Raw genomic sequence first — 20,960 nt, 5'->3', positions numbered from 1 at the left:
TCTCCCTCAAGCTCATCTGCCTCTCCTTGGCAAGGCTGTGGGTTCCCTGAGCGTGGTCCAGGTGGGCATTGATCTCCACTACTCAGCACCCTGCTGCATTAGCTTGACTCATAAATGCAGCTTGATTTAAAATGTACGCTGTGCAGTATTGGCGTCTCCATCCCCACATTTGCCACTCCCTGTTTCTCTCTGTCCTTATTAGTTTTCCATTTTCATCAGTTTCACACACTAAGAAGACCTGAAATCACAGACCGCATGAAGACTTGCCATAAGCGATAATCAGCTCCATCAATCCAGACCGTCCAGTGAAGGTGGTAAGTAGTGCTTGTCAAAACAAAGGCGTTATATTCTGTTGTTGGAAGCTTTTGCCTCATTCCCTCCCCTCTCAACAATTTATGAGTCAGTGTATGTTTGAAAGCTTTCCTACATTGCCTGGGGAATTTAAGAATGTGGAAGATTTGTGGATCCCACCACCTGTTCTTGATTAAATGTAAATGATGGTTCTAGAGCCATTCCAGAGACTGTTGTGTCATACAATGGGACCTAGTGCCCTTTTGCAATGTGATATTTATTATAGACACTTCTTTCCCCATGTTACACATAGGACCTGAAATCACACTGTGGTGGCAGGATTTTCTAGCATGCATAGTGATGGTCTGACTCTCCTCCGACTCTGATTTCAGTTGGAAAAGAGGCAGGTCAATGAAAGCAACTCAGCAAGGCCCTGTATATAGGCTAACCACTTGGGCCAAACGGGCAACAACAGTAAAGGATCTCAAGGCTTCCATGAGCTGGAGTATATAAACATTAAGGTGGTGGAATCCACTGACTCCAGTAAGGGCAGGAGTTTGCTCTATGATTAGCAAAATCTGGGAAATCCTGAAGTGGATGATGGTTGCAGATGAGCAACACTAAAGGTTCTCATTTGTATAGAGCCTGTGCATTGATGACTAGAGAGGATAGAAACTTAACAGACAGATTGTGCCATGAAAGGAGCAATTACCCCAGTTGTATCAGGCTGGGTTGTACAGCCACACTCTGAGATATGAAGCCAATATGCCATTTGCTTGCATTTTATTATAGTGCATGAAAATACAATTCCATCACCATCCCATGCACTTAAATACGCTATTACATTTGGGCCATTATTGAAGAAATTAGCTATAATTGATAGATAGAGGAGCTGAGAGACAGTTAACAAAGTTCTTCACTTGTATGTGTGTACAATAATTTTCCAGTATCAAAAAGGATGAGACCTCTGACATTAGCAAATCACAGCCGACAATGTAAATTCTTAGCTCAGAGTAATTACTTCTCTGCATGGCACAGGGTTATAGAAACTCTCCCAGTCCCCTTTCAGACTGAAGGATAATAGTCCATTTGAATTGGTGGGGAGAGTTGACTTATCAAAAATGTGCGCTATAAAACTGTAAAGTGTACCTGTCGTTTTGTGAGGAAGAGGAATAGGGTTGTTTATCCTGGAGGGAGATGGCAAAGGGAGTCCAGGCTTTATGGCACTTTTATCTGGGGCTGCAGGGTTTCCGCCCATCCATTTATGCCTTCTGAATGTTGAACATCCCTCAGAATAATTACTTGGTCCTAGCAGTTTTATAATTAATGAAGCTGGAAATTTTTTTTTTGTCTTTGAACTCATCCTTTTAATAACACCAAACGTTTGCCTTCTGTTTCATTTAAAAAAATATGTGGAAACCAACTTGTAGTGAGTTGTGCCTTGATTTCTAGTCCGCACCAAATGTAAGGGAAAGGCTGCCATCTTGGCAAGACTTTTAATGCTGGTCTCACTAGATATGTGACAAGGATCAGATGTACAGTAGATTGTTCCTTATCCATATGTGATATTGCATCTAGGTCATGTGTCTAGTTAATCCAAGGGGTGAGGGTGCACAGAGAGAGAGACTAAAACAAATTGGCTGCTTGGATTGAGGGTAATAACAGTATCCTATAGCCCCGGGGGAGAAAATGAGTCCTGGAGACTGTTGTTGTGATAGGTGACGGGAAATCTGTACAAAGAAACTATTTTTACGGCTATTGCTCTCTGAGCATCTGTTACATGAGTAGTTTGGGATTCTCCGGCCCCAATTCCAACTTCCTTCTCCCTGCCACTTTACCTGCTGGATGAAGGTCTAGGGACTTACTTGTGACAAGCAGAGTTTTGCTCGGCAACCTTTCAGAAGTGGTGTGTCGAGTCTTCATTTATTCACTCTAATTTAAGGTTTTGCGTGCCGGTAATACATTTTAATGTTTTCAGAAGGTCTCTTTCTAGAAGTCTATAATATATAACTAAACTATTGTTGTATGTAAAGTAAATAAGGTTTTTACAATGTTTAAGAAACTTCATTTAAAATTAAATTAAAATGCAGAGCCCCCTCGGACTGGTGGCCAGGACCCGGACAGTGTGAGTGCCACAGAAAATCAGCTCACGTGCCGCCTACGGCACGCGTGCCATAGGTTGCCTACCCCTGGTCTAGCCATTTGCAGGGGCTTTACTATGGTCAGACTTTGGGAGCAAGCATAGGCTTCTGGGAGCAGCCTGTATCTATGTGTTGGCCTGGTCTGTAGAGGCATGGGGCTGGCTGCTGGATCCTGAGCAGGAATACTTGCTGAGAATGAGGGCAGGCTGTAGGACTGCTCCTTGGAATCACAGTCAAGGTAGGCTACTGGCAGTCCCAGCTCTGGCCACACCGGATTCTGATGCCACAGTGATTCGATGGAACTGGTGTAAGTGAACATGCCAAACTAGTCATTTCAGATATTGAAATTCCCAGTGGCTAAAGGCCAGCCAGAGAGGTAACAGTTCACCAAATGGGCTGTGTGTGCCTGGGTGGAGCTGAAACACTGTAAGAATCCACTTGTATGAAATCAGAGAGCTCTGTCAAACCTCGTGGCCTTCTCCAGCTGAAAGCTGTGGTCCAAGGGAAAAGGCATTCCTCTGCCAGAGGCCAAAATAAAGCAGGACATGCTTCAACCAAGGCCCACAATAATGTTGTCATAGCAATCTTGGCTTAGTCTTCACAGAGCTTGTCAAAGGGTTTCCCTTTCTTCTGTCTGCATCCCTGCTGTGTTATGCATTCTGCTCTCCAGGGAATCAGCTCCCTGCTGCTGGGATTAGCATTTCTGGGGGAGCAGCTGCCAGTCTACCCAGCCCCGTCATAGTCCAGAGACAGTGGGCTGCCTGAGGGGGGCTTTACCTTGCTTTTAGATGCTGCATGGAGTCCCTTCAGCACAGCACAGTGCACACAGTCCCCCAAGCACTGTTTTCGCTGGCATTCTGGAGAATGAATTGCCAGACAGTATTTTTGTCAACAGAAGGAGCTCAGATTGTTCCGTGAGTGCAATAACTAAAATGAGAAATTATAACTTTTCTGTTTTTGGGGAAAAAAATCAAGTTAAAACAAAATGCTACCGCGTTGAACATACTGAAAAATATGCACATTGACATTTTCATGAAAATGAAGTGTATTTTGTGGTGGGTTTTTTTGTGTTTTGTTTTTGTTTTTGTTTTTTTTAAATTTTTCATCAACTATTAAAAGTAAGACCACTCAGACTACTTCTCTTGCCTTCTGTATGGAAATTTCTTTATGAACAGGACATCTATCAAAATTATGGTTTCCTATGGGATATTAGCAATAATGTATTTCTGTAGAGAGCCAAAGTGCCACTGATTATGCCTGTCAGAGCAATACCCCAGATATCCCATCACACTCAGCAGTTCTATCTTGGACAGACAGGTTGGGTTCTTTCTAAATGCTGGTTTGAGAACTAACATTATTCCCAGTTTAACTGTGACCTTACATATGGCAGAAAGTTCCTTTTGTGGTTGAGATAAAAGAATTGTAGTGTGCTAGATGAAATTGAGTTACCCCCTTACAGCAAAAGTGTTTACAACTCAAACATCCAAGTAATAAGGTAAAAATTAATGTTTTTTTATTGAATTGAAGATCTAGTGTAAAAACAGTTATTTTGCAGCGTCATTTAAATTTGTAAGACAATGAAGTGCACAAGAAAGCCTTCACTTAGTATATATTCTTTCAGTAGAACATCGCTTCACTGGGATGTATTTTGTTGTTATGCCAGAGATACACAGAGTCATATTGCAAAACTATGAGGTGCTTTCTTTTCCCTAGCCCATGATTAATCAAATTCTTCTTGGAGTAGCCCTGATAAACCTTTTTGGTGATGCACGATAATTCAGAAACCAATAGCTACCGCTGAAATGTTAATGAACCATGGACATAAAAAGTCAATTGCTTCCCTCAAACCATTTCTCTGGAAGGTATCTCCTAACAGTGTCTATAATTATTTTGAATTCCCTACACAGCTGCTCACTTTACAACAATTACTGATTTTTGCTCATTTTTATCTTGCACCGGCTCTTCCAAAGATATCTGAATGTTGTTCTATATTTGTAGATTTGATGGAGGGAGCTAATGGGAACAATAAAATGATGTGGGTTTTAGACATGTTGAAATGTTGTTAGTTTGTGCAAGATGACGAAAAGAGCGAGAGGGGGTTTACTGGGTCTCTACTTCGTATTTCAGGATGTATGAGAACTTGAGATTGGCATTCTCTTGCACCATGACACACACCTCTGTGCAGCCAGAAGTATTACATGTTCCTTCCCAGTAACCATCTTTAGTCAGGGTCAGAGGAGAAGTGTCTTTACCCTTAACAAATGCCTTTGCTATACTATGCAGCTTGAGCTTAAACTGAATGTTGCGATTGGCTGGCAGCAGCCCAGCAAGTGGCTCCAGTAGTTCATAGCTTTTTGCCCAGTTTCTATAATTCTCTGGAAAAACTGGCCACTTCACTTCGGTGTTTGGGCAGGAGATGAGGTAGTTGAAGATGTAATTGTAATTGCCTGGGTCTGACTTCTTCTTGGCAAACAGTCTAAGAACAAACTTTCCTGCATGGGGGAGATGGATCTTAAACTCAATTTGGTTTCCTCGATGGATTTCCATGATGTGCCTTCTTCTCATATCCTCAGTCAAGCTAGTGTTATCCGAATGCAGTGAGGGTAGGATACTTATATCTTTACCCAGCGTGAAAGTGATGGAACACCGCCCGTCATTGGTGTGAATGATGGGGTCAGAGTGTGATGGTCTCAGGAATCCTTTCCGCTCCGTGAACCAGCTGGGTCCAACAGGCTGACGTAGGTCCTTTGGGAAACACATGTTCTTGTCCACAGAGCTGCACTCTATGGTGTATTCTAACACCTCATTGTAGCTATCCTCTGAGCCTTTGGAGGGCTTGGCAAAGACCTGCAGCTTGTGATTTCCAGTCTTCTGGGGATAGATCTCCAGCTTCATCCCATTCTTTTTTAATGTCATTAAACCATGTTCCTCATTTCCCTGCAGCTTAAACATAAATAATAGTGGAGCCCGGCTCTCGATAGAAATAGTTGCTTTTCCATTTACTGTGAAATACAAAAAAAAGAAACTGTTCAGGAGTTTCCTCCAGTTTGTTTATATAAAACCCCTGCAGAGAATGACCTGGAGGACTGAGTGACCCAAAGGCTCACCGGTCAGTGAAATGAAAGGGTTGCAGTTGGCTGGTTCTAACTTGTCAACCACCAGCCAAATCAGTGTCCCTCCCAAGGAACAAGATGGGGGTGGTTGCTTTGGAACACTTGTTTATCTTATTTTATATTGAATGAGATGGAGCTGGTCAGTGCTCTTGGATTCTGCAGAAGATGGAGGCCTGTGTGAGCTCTTGTGTTACATCTCAAGCTGTCCACACTCCTAGGGACACAGGAATTGCCAGGCTGGATCAGACCCAAAATCTAGTCCAATATACAACAGAGGCCAGCACCAGCTGCTACAGAGGAAGGTCTGAGAGCTCTACTGTGGGAAGAGATAGGATAATCTGCTCCCTGTGTTGGGTCTCATCCTGATCTCCAGTAGCTCAAGATTGGCTCAAGGCATGAAGCATGAGGATTAATATTCATTATTGGGAACTTTGGATATTTTTATCGTTCGTATAACAATCCAATCCCTTTTTGAATCTTGTTAAGTGCTTGGCCTCTTGGTTGAAGCCCCTTAACAGCTTGAGCCAGTTCTGTTTTTGCAACCTTACAGTAAGGCCAAGATTTAAATTAAAAAAAAAAAATGAAAAGGGGAGGGAGTGCTAAAATTAGGCTCCTAAATTCATAGCTAGCACCTGAATAAATGACATATGCCAATGGGAGCTGCTGGTGCCCAGTCCTGAAAATCAGGGTGCTTATTTAGACACCTATAGTAAATAAAGACTTAAAAGTTTAACTGCAGACACTCCGGGCTGCTGGTCTTCTACCAGGACCTCCTCCGGACCTGGAAGCTGTTCTCTGCGACCAGGTCCGTGGTGGCCACCAAGGGGGCAGATCTCCTCGCGGAGCCCCTGCTATACAACCCCCAGCTCCGTGTGCAGGTGGCGGAGTCCCCCGTGGTGCGCCAAGGTTGGTCCAGAAGCTACCAGGGTCGGAGACCTCCTGGATTACGACCTGGGAGACTGGCTGGATCCCCTGACGCTCACTCAGCGTATGGGGGTCTCCAGACCTTGTACTCCCCGGCGTGTACTACAGGAGGTGAAGGCCGCTTTGCCACCTGCTGCTCGTGTCTACTTCGACTGGGTCCTGCGAGAGGGCATGCCCCACCCACCCTCCACCCCAGGCCCTCCGGACCTTTTCATCAGGCTCCTGTCCTGCAGACCCGACCAGCCTCCCCGTCCCTTCTTCGCAAGCCGGCTGCATGATCTGCAGCCGGTCCGCTTCCAAACTGCGCCAAGGAAACATCTCTACACTCTCATGCTCCACACCCTTCACTTCCTCACCCTCATGTCCCGCCCCGACACAAAGTGGCGGGACCTCCTGCCACCTCTAAAGTGTGAGGAGCCCCGATGGGCCAGCCTATACTCTACCCTGGTTCCAAGGCCCACTGGGGATATCAGCTGGTGGCTCCTTCATGGGGCCGTGAGCACGGGTGTGTATTTGGCGCGGTTTACCCCTGCCCCAGACACCTGCCCCTTCTGCGGCGTGAGGGAGACCCTGGTGCATGTTTACTTAGAGTGCGCCAGGTTGCAGCCCCTATACTGGCTCCTCACCAATATACTGTTATGTTTCTGGCTGCTCTTTTCCCCTCACCTCCTTCTTTATGCACTCCCTGTCCGTGGCTCCACAAAGTCACGGGACCTCCTGGTCAACTTCCTCCTTGCCCTGGCTAAAATGGCCATCTACACAACCAGGGAGAGGAGGTTGGCAAATGGAGAATCCTGTGACTGTGGGTTTTTTTCCGATCCTCTGTCCGTTCACGCATTCGGGCAGAGTTCCTCTGGGCGGCGTCCACTGGCTCCCTTGATGCCTTCGAGGAGCAGTGGGCGCTGTCCGGGGTTCTCTGCTCGGTGTCCCCGTCAAGCTCCCTTCTTATGACCCTTTGACCGCACTCCCGGCCCTGTTCTTTTATTAGTTGTCCCCCGAAATCAGTTGGGCTTTTGAGGTCCTGTAGATCCTTCCCTTAGGCTGGGGGGGATCCTTTAGCATTGGGCGGGCTTCCGCCTGCCCAGTTCCCAGAAACCCAATAGGACACCCAGTTAAAAACTCTTGCCCTTGTTTTCTAGGTGGAGTTCAATGTTTACAGCTGTGTGACGGGTTATGTACCCAACAGAAGTAACAAAAGAGTTAACTGGAGCCAGAGCAGTTAATGTGTTGGTAACACCTGGAGGATGAGCCACCTACAAATGAAGATGAAGCTGGCTGGGGGAGGATTGGGTCATGAACATAAAGGGAGGAAGCCCAGCTGAGAAGGAAGGTGCAGAGAGAGAGGGGAAGAACTTTGTAGTCCATTTCTGGTGGCTCGAAATTGGAGGAAAGGCCTAGAAAGAGGCAGATGTACAGTGAACTAGATGAGGGAAAGGGACTGAAGCAGGGCCAAGGTAGGAAGAAGTCCAAGGAGGCAGCAAGGAATCTTAGGGACCAGACCTGTTGAGCTTTTGGAGCTGGGCCTCCAGAGAGAAAGCCCTAGAAGGTGTTGCTCCACACAAAAGTGGGAGGATACCATGCAACGCCCAGGAAGGGGTGAAGAGTCTGAGGAGGAATGAGCTTAGGTAGGGAGAAAGAGTTATGTTCAATTGAGTTTATTGGACTCTGTGTACTGTGGAAGGGTTCGGACTCTGTGACCTGACTGGAGGGTCAAGTCATAAGAAGAGACAGACCATTGCAAAGGCAAAAAGGCTGAGGGGATGCTGGAGGAGGAAGGCCTGCTACACCACCCCAAGCCATGAGGGAGCATGCCAATGGTGAGTCCACTCCATGAAAAGTTGCTAAAACAGGGGCTAGTTTAAGTAGCCCAATCTAATATGCAATAACACTTCTGATTTCACAACTTTGGGATTGAAACCACAAGCAGATGATATTTACTTGGGATTTCTGTAGGCCTCCAGGCCTCATGCAACCATGGTTTACCCCAAATAGACAAAAATTGTGTCAGTGAGGGAAGAGAGCCTCTCATGCTACCTATTTATCAGCAGTGAGTGGGAAATATAACTCATCCAGATCCATACGAGACACGAGTGCTCTGTAATGTCTCCCATTGGGTGATGTTACCTGTTTGGATGATGGGCGTTTCTGGATGTGCGGCCAGCATTCCCAGGTTGTAAAACTGACTGTTGTATAACATATTGCTCTCAAACTCTTTCAGTGTCAGAGCTGGCTTCAGGAGCTGCCAGTTGCTGTTGTCTGGGAAATGATTATTAATAAATAGGGCCGGGTGCGTAAGAAAATAAAACTCCTGGTATCTGAAACAAGAGGGAAGAGGTTAGCAAAAAATGGAAAGTATTTAATTAGTTGTAGAATCTTTCAACCATACATTTCAAAAATTAAATGTAACAGTATTCTAGAAGTGAAAGCTGTGTGTGGAATGTTGACAATATGCCCAACTGCTATTATCTCTTTTAATAGGGTGCTGCCATGTGAATGGTAGGGGAGAGGACATTCCTATATTGCCTGTGTAACCCCAAACTCCCAACCAAGTCCCATTTTCAGTCCACAAGGCAGTGTCTCTTTATTCAAACACTTATGCGCATGCTTATCTTTAAACACGGGTGGCCCCATTGACTTTAGGGGAAAAGTTTTCATGCTTAAAGTTAAGCATCTGCATGAGCATTTGCAGGATTGGAGCCTTAATTTGTAGATGCTCTTATGCAAATGTTATAACATACTCCAAGGCCTCTCTCTTATATATGAAAATGTGGCCTCATATGGTCCTCTGGGATATCGGCTACAGGATTCCGACGCAGACTAAAACCATTCAATCAAAATACAAGGTCTGAGAATGATGTCCCTTTTAATTGCATTTGGGGTGAACCTTATTTTAAAACTAATGACAAAGTGCTCTTAGAAGTATGTGGTCTGATTTCTCCCCACCCCTCAGCAGCACCTATAAATGTTCAGTAGAAAAGAAATTGTCTTTTTTTTTTTTTTTTTAGAAAAAAAGCCCCCAGTTTTTCATTTGCTTCTTTCTGCCTCTGGGTAATTGTATTGGAATTTCCTGTTTTAATAAAAATATGGAGGATTTAGGAATTTTAGCCAGTTGAGTGATTTAATATACAGGGCACATCTTAAAGCTTTCCCATTAGGCTTATAATACGAGAAAGACCTTGTTTTATAGTGTTTGCTTTGAAAATTCAAGTGTATGAAATAACTAAGAAATAACCACATGTATATACTTCAGTTTTAATCTAGAATGAAAGCAGAGTTTTGAACATTTTTGAAAGCCCAAATATTTTAATACAAGTGTCTGGGAAATCTATTAGCAGGTGTCTGGATTGGCTGGTTCCTTATGTTACCCCATCTTTTGAAAAGGTGGTCAAAAGGTCTGCTTCATGTAACAACAATAGAGAGCAAGATTGTCTTCAGTTCCAAGTATAATCCTGTGGTGAGTTCTTGACTTCTGGAGTTTTATTTATTCAACGGCCCCGTTGTAGGTGCTCTTGAAAATTTTACCCTGCAACCTCAGTCCCGTTGTCAAAAGTGACTTAGGCCCAGATCCTCAAGTGTCTAAATACCTTTAACTCCCATTGATTTCAGCTCCTAAATATCTTTGAGGATTTGGCCCTCAGAAGTGTGATCCCATGACTGTGATTGAGACTTAGGCTCCTAAATCACTAAGGTGCCTTTGAAAATGTTACCTCAGTGCCTTTGTCATAAATTAAAAGTAGAGATTATAAAAAGACTGAACTACCAGCAGCTGTTTCTCCCCCGTCCCCAAACCAGAAAATTTTATTAAAGCTGAGACCAAACATTGCCCCCTTGCCACACACATTGGCCCTCTTCATGCCCCAAGTTGTTCTAGGTCTGGGTGTTAAAATAACAAATGGTACCATACTGAAAGGTGAACTTGCTGCACGAATCATTGACTGAGCCACTTCCCCAGGTGCTGTCCAGCAGATGCCACCTTCCATCAAGGTAAACTGCATTCCAGGCATGGTCACTATCCCCTGTAAAGGACTGTCCACGTCTGTAACCGTACCCTTTAGAGTATCCTGATAACTTCATGCACTGTACACCTGCAACACTGAGGGAAGGAAGGTATTACAAAGCAATATCTTATTCATAGGGAGCTTTTTATTTTTATACAGTTGAAATCATGGAGCTGCACAGGGGTGACCATGAAAATTAGTGTTTCCATCAGCATTAGATCCCAGAATCCTGTAGTTACCTAGTTCTTTCCTCTGATTGCTAGACCATATGCCTTCATTGCTCACAGACGAAATACTGATTTCATGTGCAGTGTCTGTTTCTTTGGGCTTGTCTGAACTGCAGTTATAATTCTACCAGCCCAGGTTGGACAGTGTTCCATCAGCTATTTCCCTATAAGAGATACATTCTGTTTCTTCCAGTCATGAAACATGCATTCTGGTTGAACACTGCATGGCTAGTGGACTCAAGCAGAGATTATCTTTACTCAGCTGTGATGGATAATGCCTCCCCACAGGAGGCTGGGTACCAGCATTGATCCAACTGTGCTAAAGTCTGTTGACACCTTCCTGATATAGAGTAAGATCGATCTATGACCACGCCTTTTCCTGAGGGCTTGGGCAGCGTGTTCTATTTTAGGAGAGGGTATCTTTTTTTCCATTCCTTGTATGATTCCTCACTCTAGTTTAGTGTTACAACCATTATGACAACAGAGCACGCTTGATTTCCTCCATCTTGTTACTCATTTGAGTCACTTCCAAAGTTACCCAATATTACAGAGAGCCACTATCCTGAAAATTGATTGCTATCAGTCTCTGAAATAAGTGATCCCAGATTTTTAATGCTGCAGTAAGATGTCCTAGATTTTCCTAAACTGAGGGGAAAAAAAAAAAACAGTTTGCGTTTTTCTCTGAAAATGCATTAAGGAGTAGTGGGGAAGATCAGTCCATATTATTTTTATACAGAATAAAAGCGAATCCATCCACTGGACTAGACATTGTTATGTAAATAAAACTAAAATAGATTTTGCATGGATCAGTGTCTGTGCAATGGGAGAACAAATGGGATCTAAACACATTAGAATCCTGTGGACTGTTTGTTCAGATTTGCTTCATTTAAGCAGAAGATTGTGCTCTGAATAGGTTGGAACTGAAATTTTTCTGGTTCGTTGAAAAATCTTGTATTAAATGGAGCAGATACTTAACACAATAAATGATGTGTACTTTAGACACCAGATTATCTGAATGAAATTTAACTCCATGAGATGCAAAGGGATTCATATGACAGAAATAAGGAGAGCTACAAATTGATGGATGGATATTTGGATAGTAGCAGGTGATATAAAGAAATTTAAGGTAGACAACTGATGCACTGGCTGTGAGTTCACAGCATGATGCTGCTCCACAACAAAGCAAGGTATTCTTTGATCTATAAAGAAATCTCATGTAAAGTTAGAATGGTAATAAGGCAGTTTTATACATAGGTCTATTAAAACCTTAATCTGGATTATTATGTATTACTTGTGTTGTGTTTGTTCATAGGAGCCCCACTTGTGGATCCCAGGATGCTATCAACTTCAGGGGAAGATATTGTTTTAGGGAAGGATCAGAGACTGCAGTGGTACTAAAACGGGACTGTGATGAATTGAGAGCCAGTGAAGGAGTTCAAATTAAGTAGTCTGAGGAGAAAGGAGAGGCAAGGTGGGACATACTACCACTGTATAAACACATTCAAGGGCAGAGACTTCTTTATATTTGAGAAGTAGGGCAATCAGAATTAGAGGCCTTCAAAGAAAAAACTAAAAGAAAATTCAGGGTACACATGAGTAAGCATTTCTTTAACCCGTGCTTAAGCCGGGCACAGGATAGACCATAACATAGAGGTAATGAGGGATGGCCTGTCACTGGAAATATTGATCAACAGGCTGGTCAAGATTGGAGGGAGAATTGCATTGGGAAACCTTATTGATGGTGCAGAAGGCCAAAAAAGATGACCTACAATATCTTTGCCAGTCCTTGATCACTTGTGAACCAAATTCTGCTCTGTTTCACGGCAGTAAATCTGGAGTAGCTCTGTTGATGGGAATAGAGAGAGCTTGGATTTACACTGGTGTAACTGAGATCAGGAGCTGGCCCATTGACTTGAAGGAAAATTGTAGGTAGGCATTGCCAAGTAATCTAGGTGATCTGGGTATCTAATTCCCATAAACCCTCTGAAAATCCCCACATTAAACATGTCTAAACAGAATGCCAAGGGTCATATTCTGCCCAAAATTACCACCTCTGTAATCCCATTTATGATGAAATTAGTAAAACTATCCCAGTGATGAGAGAAACTAGAATATGTTTGCAATTCCCAAGGGAAATGGTACATGCGCTACTGCTAGAGTCATTTAACAATAGACTGGGCAAAATGCTGGCTGAACATAAAATATAGGAATGACCCTGTCTTGGCAGGAAGATGGACTAAAGCGGTTTCTTACATTTGTCATTTAGATGTTACATAAATAAATTGTTCAGGAGTAGGGAGAAGTGTGAGGAACTCAAGAAATACCGAACAAAGCCAGAAGACGGGACCACATGATGGTAGATGATGACATTAAGTGCAATGTAATCTGGATTGGAAGACATGATTAAGCTGATTGCATGTGGTGATGCCATGATTGTAAACACTTTAGTGAAAACATTTTCTCAGTGCACAGAGATAATTAAAAGCAATGGAAGATGCTGGCCTGTGTTTTAAAAAAAAGATAAAGACCATGCAGACTAATATGGAGAATATTACACTGCCTTTATATATCTGAATGGCACATCCTTCCCTTCAATTCTGGGCTTAATTTTGGTGAACTTATCTAAAAAAAAGGAGGATGAGGGGGTGGGGGGGGGAGGATGAGGAATGTTCCAGAGAAGGACAACAGAAATGGTACATGGCATATAGGGGGAAGGGGATTCCATATTAGAGAGTAAAAGGATAGGACAATTGAATATGGAAAAGGTAGAAAGCAAAAGGAGAAGGCCAGTTGAGTGCCTGCGTGTACTCATTCCCATAATGCCCGCATAAGGGCAGTCTATGCTCAGGTTTACACTGGAGACTCTAGTCAGTTCTGCTGAAAATTTATTGTATTGAAACCTGGGAAATGCAAATGTTTGTGTGCATTCATACTAGCCATGTTGAGTCAGGGCCCATGTCCATGCTAAGGTTGTCCTAAGCTGATTTATCTCACCATCACAAACAATGGGTTCACTGTGGTCCCGGCAAACAAGCCACCTGCATTTTGCTGACTGCCACCTGAGAAACCAATTTTGGGCAATTAAATATTGCTGAAGTATTTGTAAAAATTCATGTTTTCATTCATTTCCAAAAATGTTTGATTTTTAAAAATTGGCTTTGGGTGCTGACTTCCCAGTACCGATCTCCTAAAAATGCCCTGGTCTTCATTAATGCCCTACCTTCCCCTGCCACGGGGTTCTCATCTGGTCAACCATAGGAGGTTTGCCAGCTGAAGATGTATCCACCCATCATTTGTGCTTTGGACCCTTGTCCACACTGGCACTGAAGCGACTGAAGCTCAGTCAGGGACGTGAATGGCAATTGTGTGGTGCTCATGACTTTTGGTGAATCAGTTCATTCATTACAGTTGCCTCAATATGGATTTAAGAGCCTAATTTTAGGCCCTCATTTTTTAAAAATGTGGCCCTTGAAGCATCTGAAATCAGGAGTTCTGCTCTTTCTCTACTGCCTTCATAGTTAAAGACTTATCTAAATTGTGTACAAGGATGGTAAGAAAAGGCAATGAGGTCCTCTTGCTAGAATGGAGTGCCTTTATCTGGCAACAGAAACAGAAGAAATGTGCTATGGGTTGAGTTAATCCTTGTTGTGGGTTGGGTATGACCTCTGTCTTACATTCAGGATAAATGTAAAGAAACCATTATGATCAGGTGGCTGAAACAATAGCAGTAGCACCCAAAACACAGACACATGCAAAAGCTGAATAGAAGCTGAATCATATGGCCTAACAGGTTTCAAATATAGGGATTAAGGCTTTGATTGTTGGAGCTACTTTTACTCCTGGGGGAATTCTGCACCAAAAAAATAAAAATTCTGCATATTTTATTTGTCAAAATAACAATATAATCACACCAGTCAGGGCCGGCTCCAGGCCCCAGCGCACCAAGCAGGTGCTTGGGGCGGCATGCTGCGGGGGGCGCTCTCCTGGTTGCCGGGAGCGCGGCAGGTGGTTCCGGTGGACTTCCCAGAGGCGTGCCTGCGGAGGGTCCGCTGGTCCCGTGGCTCCGGTGGAGCATCTGCAGGCACGCCTGTGGGAAGTCCACCGGAGCCACGGGATCAGCGGACCCTCCGCAGGGCCGCCTGCAGGAGGTCCACCAAATCCATGGGACTGGTGAGCGGCAGAGCATCCTCCATGGCGTGCCGCCGTGCTTGGGGTGGCGAAATGGCTAGAGCTGGCCCTGATACCAGTTTCAATTCTTTTTGGTCATTTCAAAATACCTGTCAGCAAGTATGTCTGTAACAATACAGACAAAGATTCAGGAAATGTTTTTTTGACAAACAGATTCCTTACTAGGCATATTAATACAGAACTCGGAGTAATAATTCATTTAAACTACAATACAGAACTGTATTTCCCATGCCCCTCAGAAGTAGTGCAAAGATTTGGGGAAGTCCGGGGTAACAGAGGAGCTGAGAAAGAGGGAAGTAAATTGCTGGGAAGGAGCTTGGGTGTGAACTTGGAGGTTTGTTGGGTATGGGTGGGGAAAATATGGAACAGGTTTTTTTCAGGGGTGGGGAGGGATTGTTAGGGATGCAGATCCTGGCTGACCCCTAGCCTCTCCCATTCAGTCAGGCACATCTGCCCCGTCCCCATGTGTTTCTGTACCCCCATGTGTCCTTGCATCACCTGTCCACATGTGTTCCTCCACCCCCACCCAGACACCCACTCCCCTCATCCCCATGTGGCTCTGACCCCTTCCCCTGTCCCTATGTGTTCCGGTACCCCTTCCTCCTGTTCCCATGTGTCTAAGTCCCACCCAGCCACTCCCTTGTCCCTATGTAGCTCTGCACCCCTTCCGCCATGTGGCCCTGCACCTCCCCTCTCATTCATCACCTGCCCCAGTCTGTCTGCCCCTACTAGCCCTTATGAGCCCTTGTCTGACCTCCCTCCCCCAGCAACCCCATGTTGTCTGTCTCCCCATAGCCCCTGTCTCCTGACCTAGCTGGCAGGGGCTGCAAAGAAGGTAGGCTCTTCCTCTTCCCTGGCTGGTCGGGAGAGGCTGCTTTGTTCTATTGCCACAGTGCCTTCTGGTGGGCAAAAGGTGGAACTGCAGCAACATTTCAGCAGAAGCTTTTTTCTGTGCAAAAAATTAAAAATATGTGTGGCTCGTTAATTATGCGCATGGGCAGTAGTGCAGAAATCCCCCAAGAATATGTTTTGGTCTGTGTGTGAGGGCACAAGCTGAAGCATGGTGGGACAAGCTGAAGTAGTGAGAGAAAGCCAGGCAGACAGGCATAGAAGGCTGGTAATGTGACCTTGAAAAACTGAAAAACCTAAGAGAAAAAGCTTATAGGCTTGGAATAGCCAGCAAAGAACCTGGTTTTGTTTTATTTTGTTTTCTTTCCTCCATCTGTGTCCCAGGAAATGGGACTTACTATATTCTTTGTAAATAAACAAAATTGCATCAAAAAATATCTGATTATTACCAATTTCTTCTTCTAACTGGAACAATCTATAAAACACCAAATTTTTGGCTAGATACTTGAGTGAAAGGAGGTAACAATTGTCTGGCAGGAGGAGAGTGTACTGGGCCAATACCTGGTTAGTATTCGATAAACACAAATCAGACTGAATGCCTGGGGGTTTCGTAAAATCATAGAATGAGGAATCAGTGTGGAAATGTTTCAGTAGTGAGTAGATGAGTGGAGCTTGTGAATAATACAAATACCCTTAGGAATATTAATTTTTAATAAAAGGATTGTTTCTCAGTATATTTTTCTAATTACATTTGGAATAGCTAGCGATAACTTATATAAAATACAGTTATAAAATCATAGTTGATTATTAATTCATAATTTTAATATTTTATTTAAAAAAGCAGAATAGATACCTGGAACACTGAGTTGTTGGCTAGAGGCATTCTCCACATTAGTATCTTGTGGAATAGTTTTAAAACATCAGTTTCCCTCACAGGAAACTTAAGTTATTAGCGAGGAATATGCTTCCAGTGGTTCTTGGGTGGGAAGAGAAGTCAGTGATTACTGACATGTGCCAATTAAAATCTGATTTTCCCAGGCCTAACTAAAATGGGAGTCAGTGTGCCAAGAAGTTGATGGAAGGGCTCCATTTGGAAAGGGATCCTCTGGAAACCCAGGTTTCAAGTAAGTTCAAAATTAATTTCTTATCACCATCATTAGTTCATAAAACTAAACTATTACAAACATTTGGGGCATTACCTGTGATTCCCAGGGTTTGCCTTACACAAGAGCTGTATCCTTTCTCTACCGGGGATGGAGAAATGCACTGGAGAAGCAATTTGTGCTACATTCATACCAAGTATCAGAGGGGTAACTGTGTTAGTCTGGATCTGTAAAAAGCAACAAAGAGTCCTGTGGCACCTTATAGACTAACAGATGTATTGGAGCAAGCGTCTGACGAAGTGGGTATTCACCCATGAAAGCTTATGCTCCAATACATCTGTTAATCTATAAGGTACCACAGGACTCTCTGTTGATTCATACTAAAGGAATTTATAGTTTCTGCAATGAAAAAAGCCTCCCTTTACATGAGCTGAATATATAATTGGTTGTCAGGCCCTACTCTAAATCCTTTAAAGGCCAAACCTTGCTCACTTATTGAAGTCAACAGGGCTACTGGCTTGCGGAAGGTGAACAAATGTGGTCCTGAAATTACAACACATCTGCAAAACAGGAATAATGATACTGACCTCCTTTGTAAAGTGCTTTGAGATCTACTGATGAAAAGCATTACATGAGAACTGGTTACACCTCTACCCTGATATAATGCAGTCCTTGGGAGCCAAAACATCTTACTGTGTTATAGGTGAAACAGCGTTATATCAAACTTGCTTTGATCTGCCAGAGTGCACAGCCCCGCCTCTCCCAGAGCATTGCTTTACTGTGTTATATCTGAATTCAAGATCTATCGGGTCACGTTATATTGAGGTAGAGGTGTATTATTATTATGGCTTAAGTGTGAGGGTTTTTGCAGAGAATATTGGAAAAGCTTACACCTGGCCTTCAATGACTACCTCTTGCATGCAAGACAATGTTCTTCAGTATTTCAGCCTTGCCATTCTTTTAACCTTCAGATACAGAGCTACTCAAAGAAAAAAAAACACAGCCTCTTCTAACTAAATTATCTCCATGTATTCATCTGCTATTATGTTAATGCAATGTGAAACTTAGCAGATGGCACAAAGTAAATTATGCGGAGGAAGGGGAGAGAGGAAGGGAAAGCAAAATTGACCTTTTGAAGACTTGCTGTTATTCCACAGCATAGTTTGAAAGAGAAAGTTTCAAGTCCTGTTTAAAGTCACTTTAGGTGATATAAAGGGAGACAGAGTAGGCACAGAGATGACAATATTAATGCTCCTCGGGGTTGAATGTTTGTGATCTTATTTACCTGCACATTTGTTGAAAGAGCCCAGTGTATCCCGCACAAACGCTCTTCCCAGTGTGAAGGACATCCTTTGGCTCACAAGAACGCTGGCCTTTGTTATGAAAGCCTGCAACATCGTATTCTGGAGAAATGAAGACAAAGTAAAGTTCCTCCAAAAGCCTGGAGTCAAAGGGATTGACGAGTAATAGAAAATGTTTGGATTATTTTCATGTCCAAGAAGCACAAACAAAGAGAAATGATCGTAGTAGGAGCTGTACAAAGATGTTTCCTCTGTAAATGTCTGTTTTGGGTTCTCTCTGCATGCATCTCCTAAGGAACTAAGTTGCAAATGTAGGCTCTGATTCTGCAGTCAGATCCAAATGGGCAGACACTTATTTCTGTGCAGAGCCAATGTGTCTCCTTAAGGATCCATCTCCATACAGCTCCAGTTGCAAGATAATGGCAGTAAAGGGTAAAATATAAAGTCCTCAGTATCAGAGAAAAATCCTTGAATCTATATAAACAATGAAAAACATGGAAGAGTTTGCTGTGAGTGTATCACACATCAACGTGGGTAGAGCAGGGCAATTGTCAACCTTTCCATGGCACCAAAACTATTCATGAATTTGGATCAAATTTGGCAAACATTTGCCCTCCCAAAATAGATTTTTTTAAAAAGTCAAAATAGTTCATTTGAATGATTTTCAAACAAATCTGTTGAAAGATGTTTTGTTTAGAAATTTATATATATAACGTGAAAAACATTCAAACTAAATGAAACACGGAAACCAATTAGTTCTGGATCAAAAAACATCTGAAAATGAACTAATCCCTCCACCTAACTTTTTTTTATCCGTTTGTTTCATTTTGGGTGTTTTCTCTTTTGTGTTTTTGTTTGTTTGTTTTCAGCCTGAAAAATGTTAATTTTGGGGGTTTTTTGGTTGAGCCACCAAACTGTAAAATCAATGATTTGCTCAGAACTAAACATGGGCAGGGAATTTCTAGTTTGAGCTGTAGGAAATAATATTTTCAAAATAAATACAAAAAGAGAAACAAAGGAGGGTTTATAGGCAAGAGCTAGAGCAAGTGGCCCAGGAAAGTTAATTTTAATACCTAGTAACCTTGATTATGGCCATAAGTCTTTATAACATAGTAACATATTTTTCTGACAAAGGGCTAAGGAGTGCCATCAGCACGCTTGTAACATTCCTCCTTCCTTGAATGCTGTTCAGGAGAAGAGAGCCTGTGAATGCTGCATAGACTGATGAAATGCTGCAACTTGACTTTCATCTGAAAGATTCCATTAATATAAGTGCCTTTAAGTCTGCTCCTGAGGGCATGAGAGAAGGAAAGCTCTAGAGCAGTGATTTCCAAAGGCTCCTTAGTGATCGGTGGAGCACTGGGTCTTGGGATACAGAGAGAGAGCTGGTCACATGGTGCTGGCTCCTTGCTTCCAGCTGCTAAAGTGCATAAGACAACACAGCTAAAAATACATGTAGTGCTTTTTCCTAGAGGGATGATACACAGTCGTGGACAGGAATGGAGATGGCCCATGCAGTGATGGATGGGAGGCAACGTCTTCAGGAGATGCTCTTTTTTTTAAAATGTGGGCCAAACCATGACACAGTTTGTAACAGCTGCTCTACAGGATCCCCTTTAGAAGACTGAAATGTGCCAATCCAAAGGTCATCTACTAGCCAGAACTTGACATTGATTTAAATTTCTGGTTCCAAATTGGATCAAAGAGTCCTGTGGCACCTTACAGACTAATAGACGTATTGGAGCATGAGCTTTCGTGGGTGAATACCCACTTCGTCGGATGCATTGTGTGCGCAGGGGAAGTTGAAGAGTCTACCCTCTTCCATGCCCATCACCAGGGAGGGTGGACAGGGACTTGGGACAAAGAGCTGCGAAACAGGGTGGTGGGAATAGCACATAACAGTGCATCAGAGATATCTTAAGAATATGAATGGGAATAAATGGATTCCCAGGTACTATAAATCAAGCAAATTGTTCTGATGGGACCTTCAGTTATAAGAGCATTTGTTAGTTTGTCCTAGAATGAACCTCAGAACAGAGAGATTGATTAAAAACGTTATAATCCATCTCTTCCCAGCCTCCTCCTTGTTATTACAGAAGAATCCTCATCTTTTGCTAAATTATAGTATTTGATTAACATGTGATATGTTCTCGTACACTTTTAGGGGATGGACTGTATGATCAAATACAACTATTCCATCTCCACACTGTATGATTCTAATTGGCATAGCTATGTACAAACATAAACATGTCAATTAAATAGGTGCCTGAATTATTAGAGGCTCACTGGAATGCATGGTGGTATCATGACTCAGTTTCTCTGTTTCATGAAATGCTTAAAAATAAGCAATGTATAAATAACAGGCATGTCATCTAAGAGTGAATATAAGAGGGATGTATGAACCCCACACTGATTCACTGGGGTCTCTAGGAGCCTGAGCCCAGTTAGGCAACAGGGTGGCAGCTGGAGGGAGTTAAGCATAATTGCTGATCAAATGCACCTGGCGAGGAGCAAAGGGCAGTGGGGAAAAGGCCAGAGATGAGACCCGGGAGAGGTAGCTGGAAGTTTTATCTTCTGGACTAAAGGCAGGAAGAAATCTGGGAGGCCTTGAGCCAGAACCAGAGGGTTCTGGGGCTAGAGCAAGGTTCTTCTTCGAGTGCTTGCTCATATCCATTCTAGTAGGTGTACGCGCGCCGCGTGCACGTTCGTCGGATACTTTTTACCCTAGCAACACTAGGTGGGCCGGCTGGGCGCCCCCTGGAGTGGCGCCGCCATGGCGGCTGATATATAGCCCTGCCGGCCCAACCGCTCCTCAGTTCCTTCTT

The 20,960-nt window shown here is 43.3% G+C and overlaps 1 protein-coding gene across 4 annotated transcripts in view; it reads right to left on the bottom strand.

The window, feature by feature from the left end:
• Window positions 1-3,923: 3,923 nt before the first annotated feature.
• The window catches only part of KY (kyphoscoliosis peptidase), a 78,644-nt gene continuing 61,607 nt past the window's right edge, over window positions 3,924-20,960 (bottom strand). For all 4 annotated transcript variants that reach the window (XM_032769808.1, XM_032769811.1, XM_032769810.1 and 1 more), the window contains 4 exons: window positions 18,120-18,237; window positions 10,374-10,562; window positions 8,594-8,784; window positions 3,924-5,434 (listed from right to left, as the gene is read on the bottom strand). In XM_032769808.1, the coding sequence (XP_032625699.1) occupies window positions 4,533-5,434; window positions 8,594-8,784; window positions 10,374-10,562; window positions 18,120-18,237 (1,400 nt within the window). In that variant the 3' untranslated portion in view covers window positions 3,924-4,532. The remainder of the gene's footprint in view (window positions 5,435-8,593; window positions 8,785-10,373; window positions 10,563-18,119; window positions 18,238-20,960) is intronic.

The sequence above is a fragment of the Chelonoidis abingdonii genome, chromosome 8 (assembly GCF_003597395.2).
Source record: "Chelonoidis abingdonii isolate Lonesome George chromosome 8, CheloAbing_2.0, whole genome shotgun sequence".
NCBI classification, from domain to species: Eukaryota; Metazoa; Chordata; order Testudines; family Testudinidae; genus Chelonoidis; species Chelonoidis abingdonii.
The sequence above is the reverse complement of the archived record's forward strand: the minus strand, read 5'-3'. Positions and strand labels throughout refer to the sequence as shown.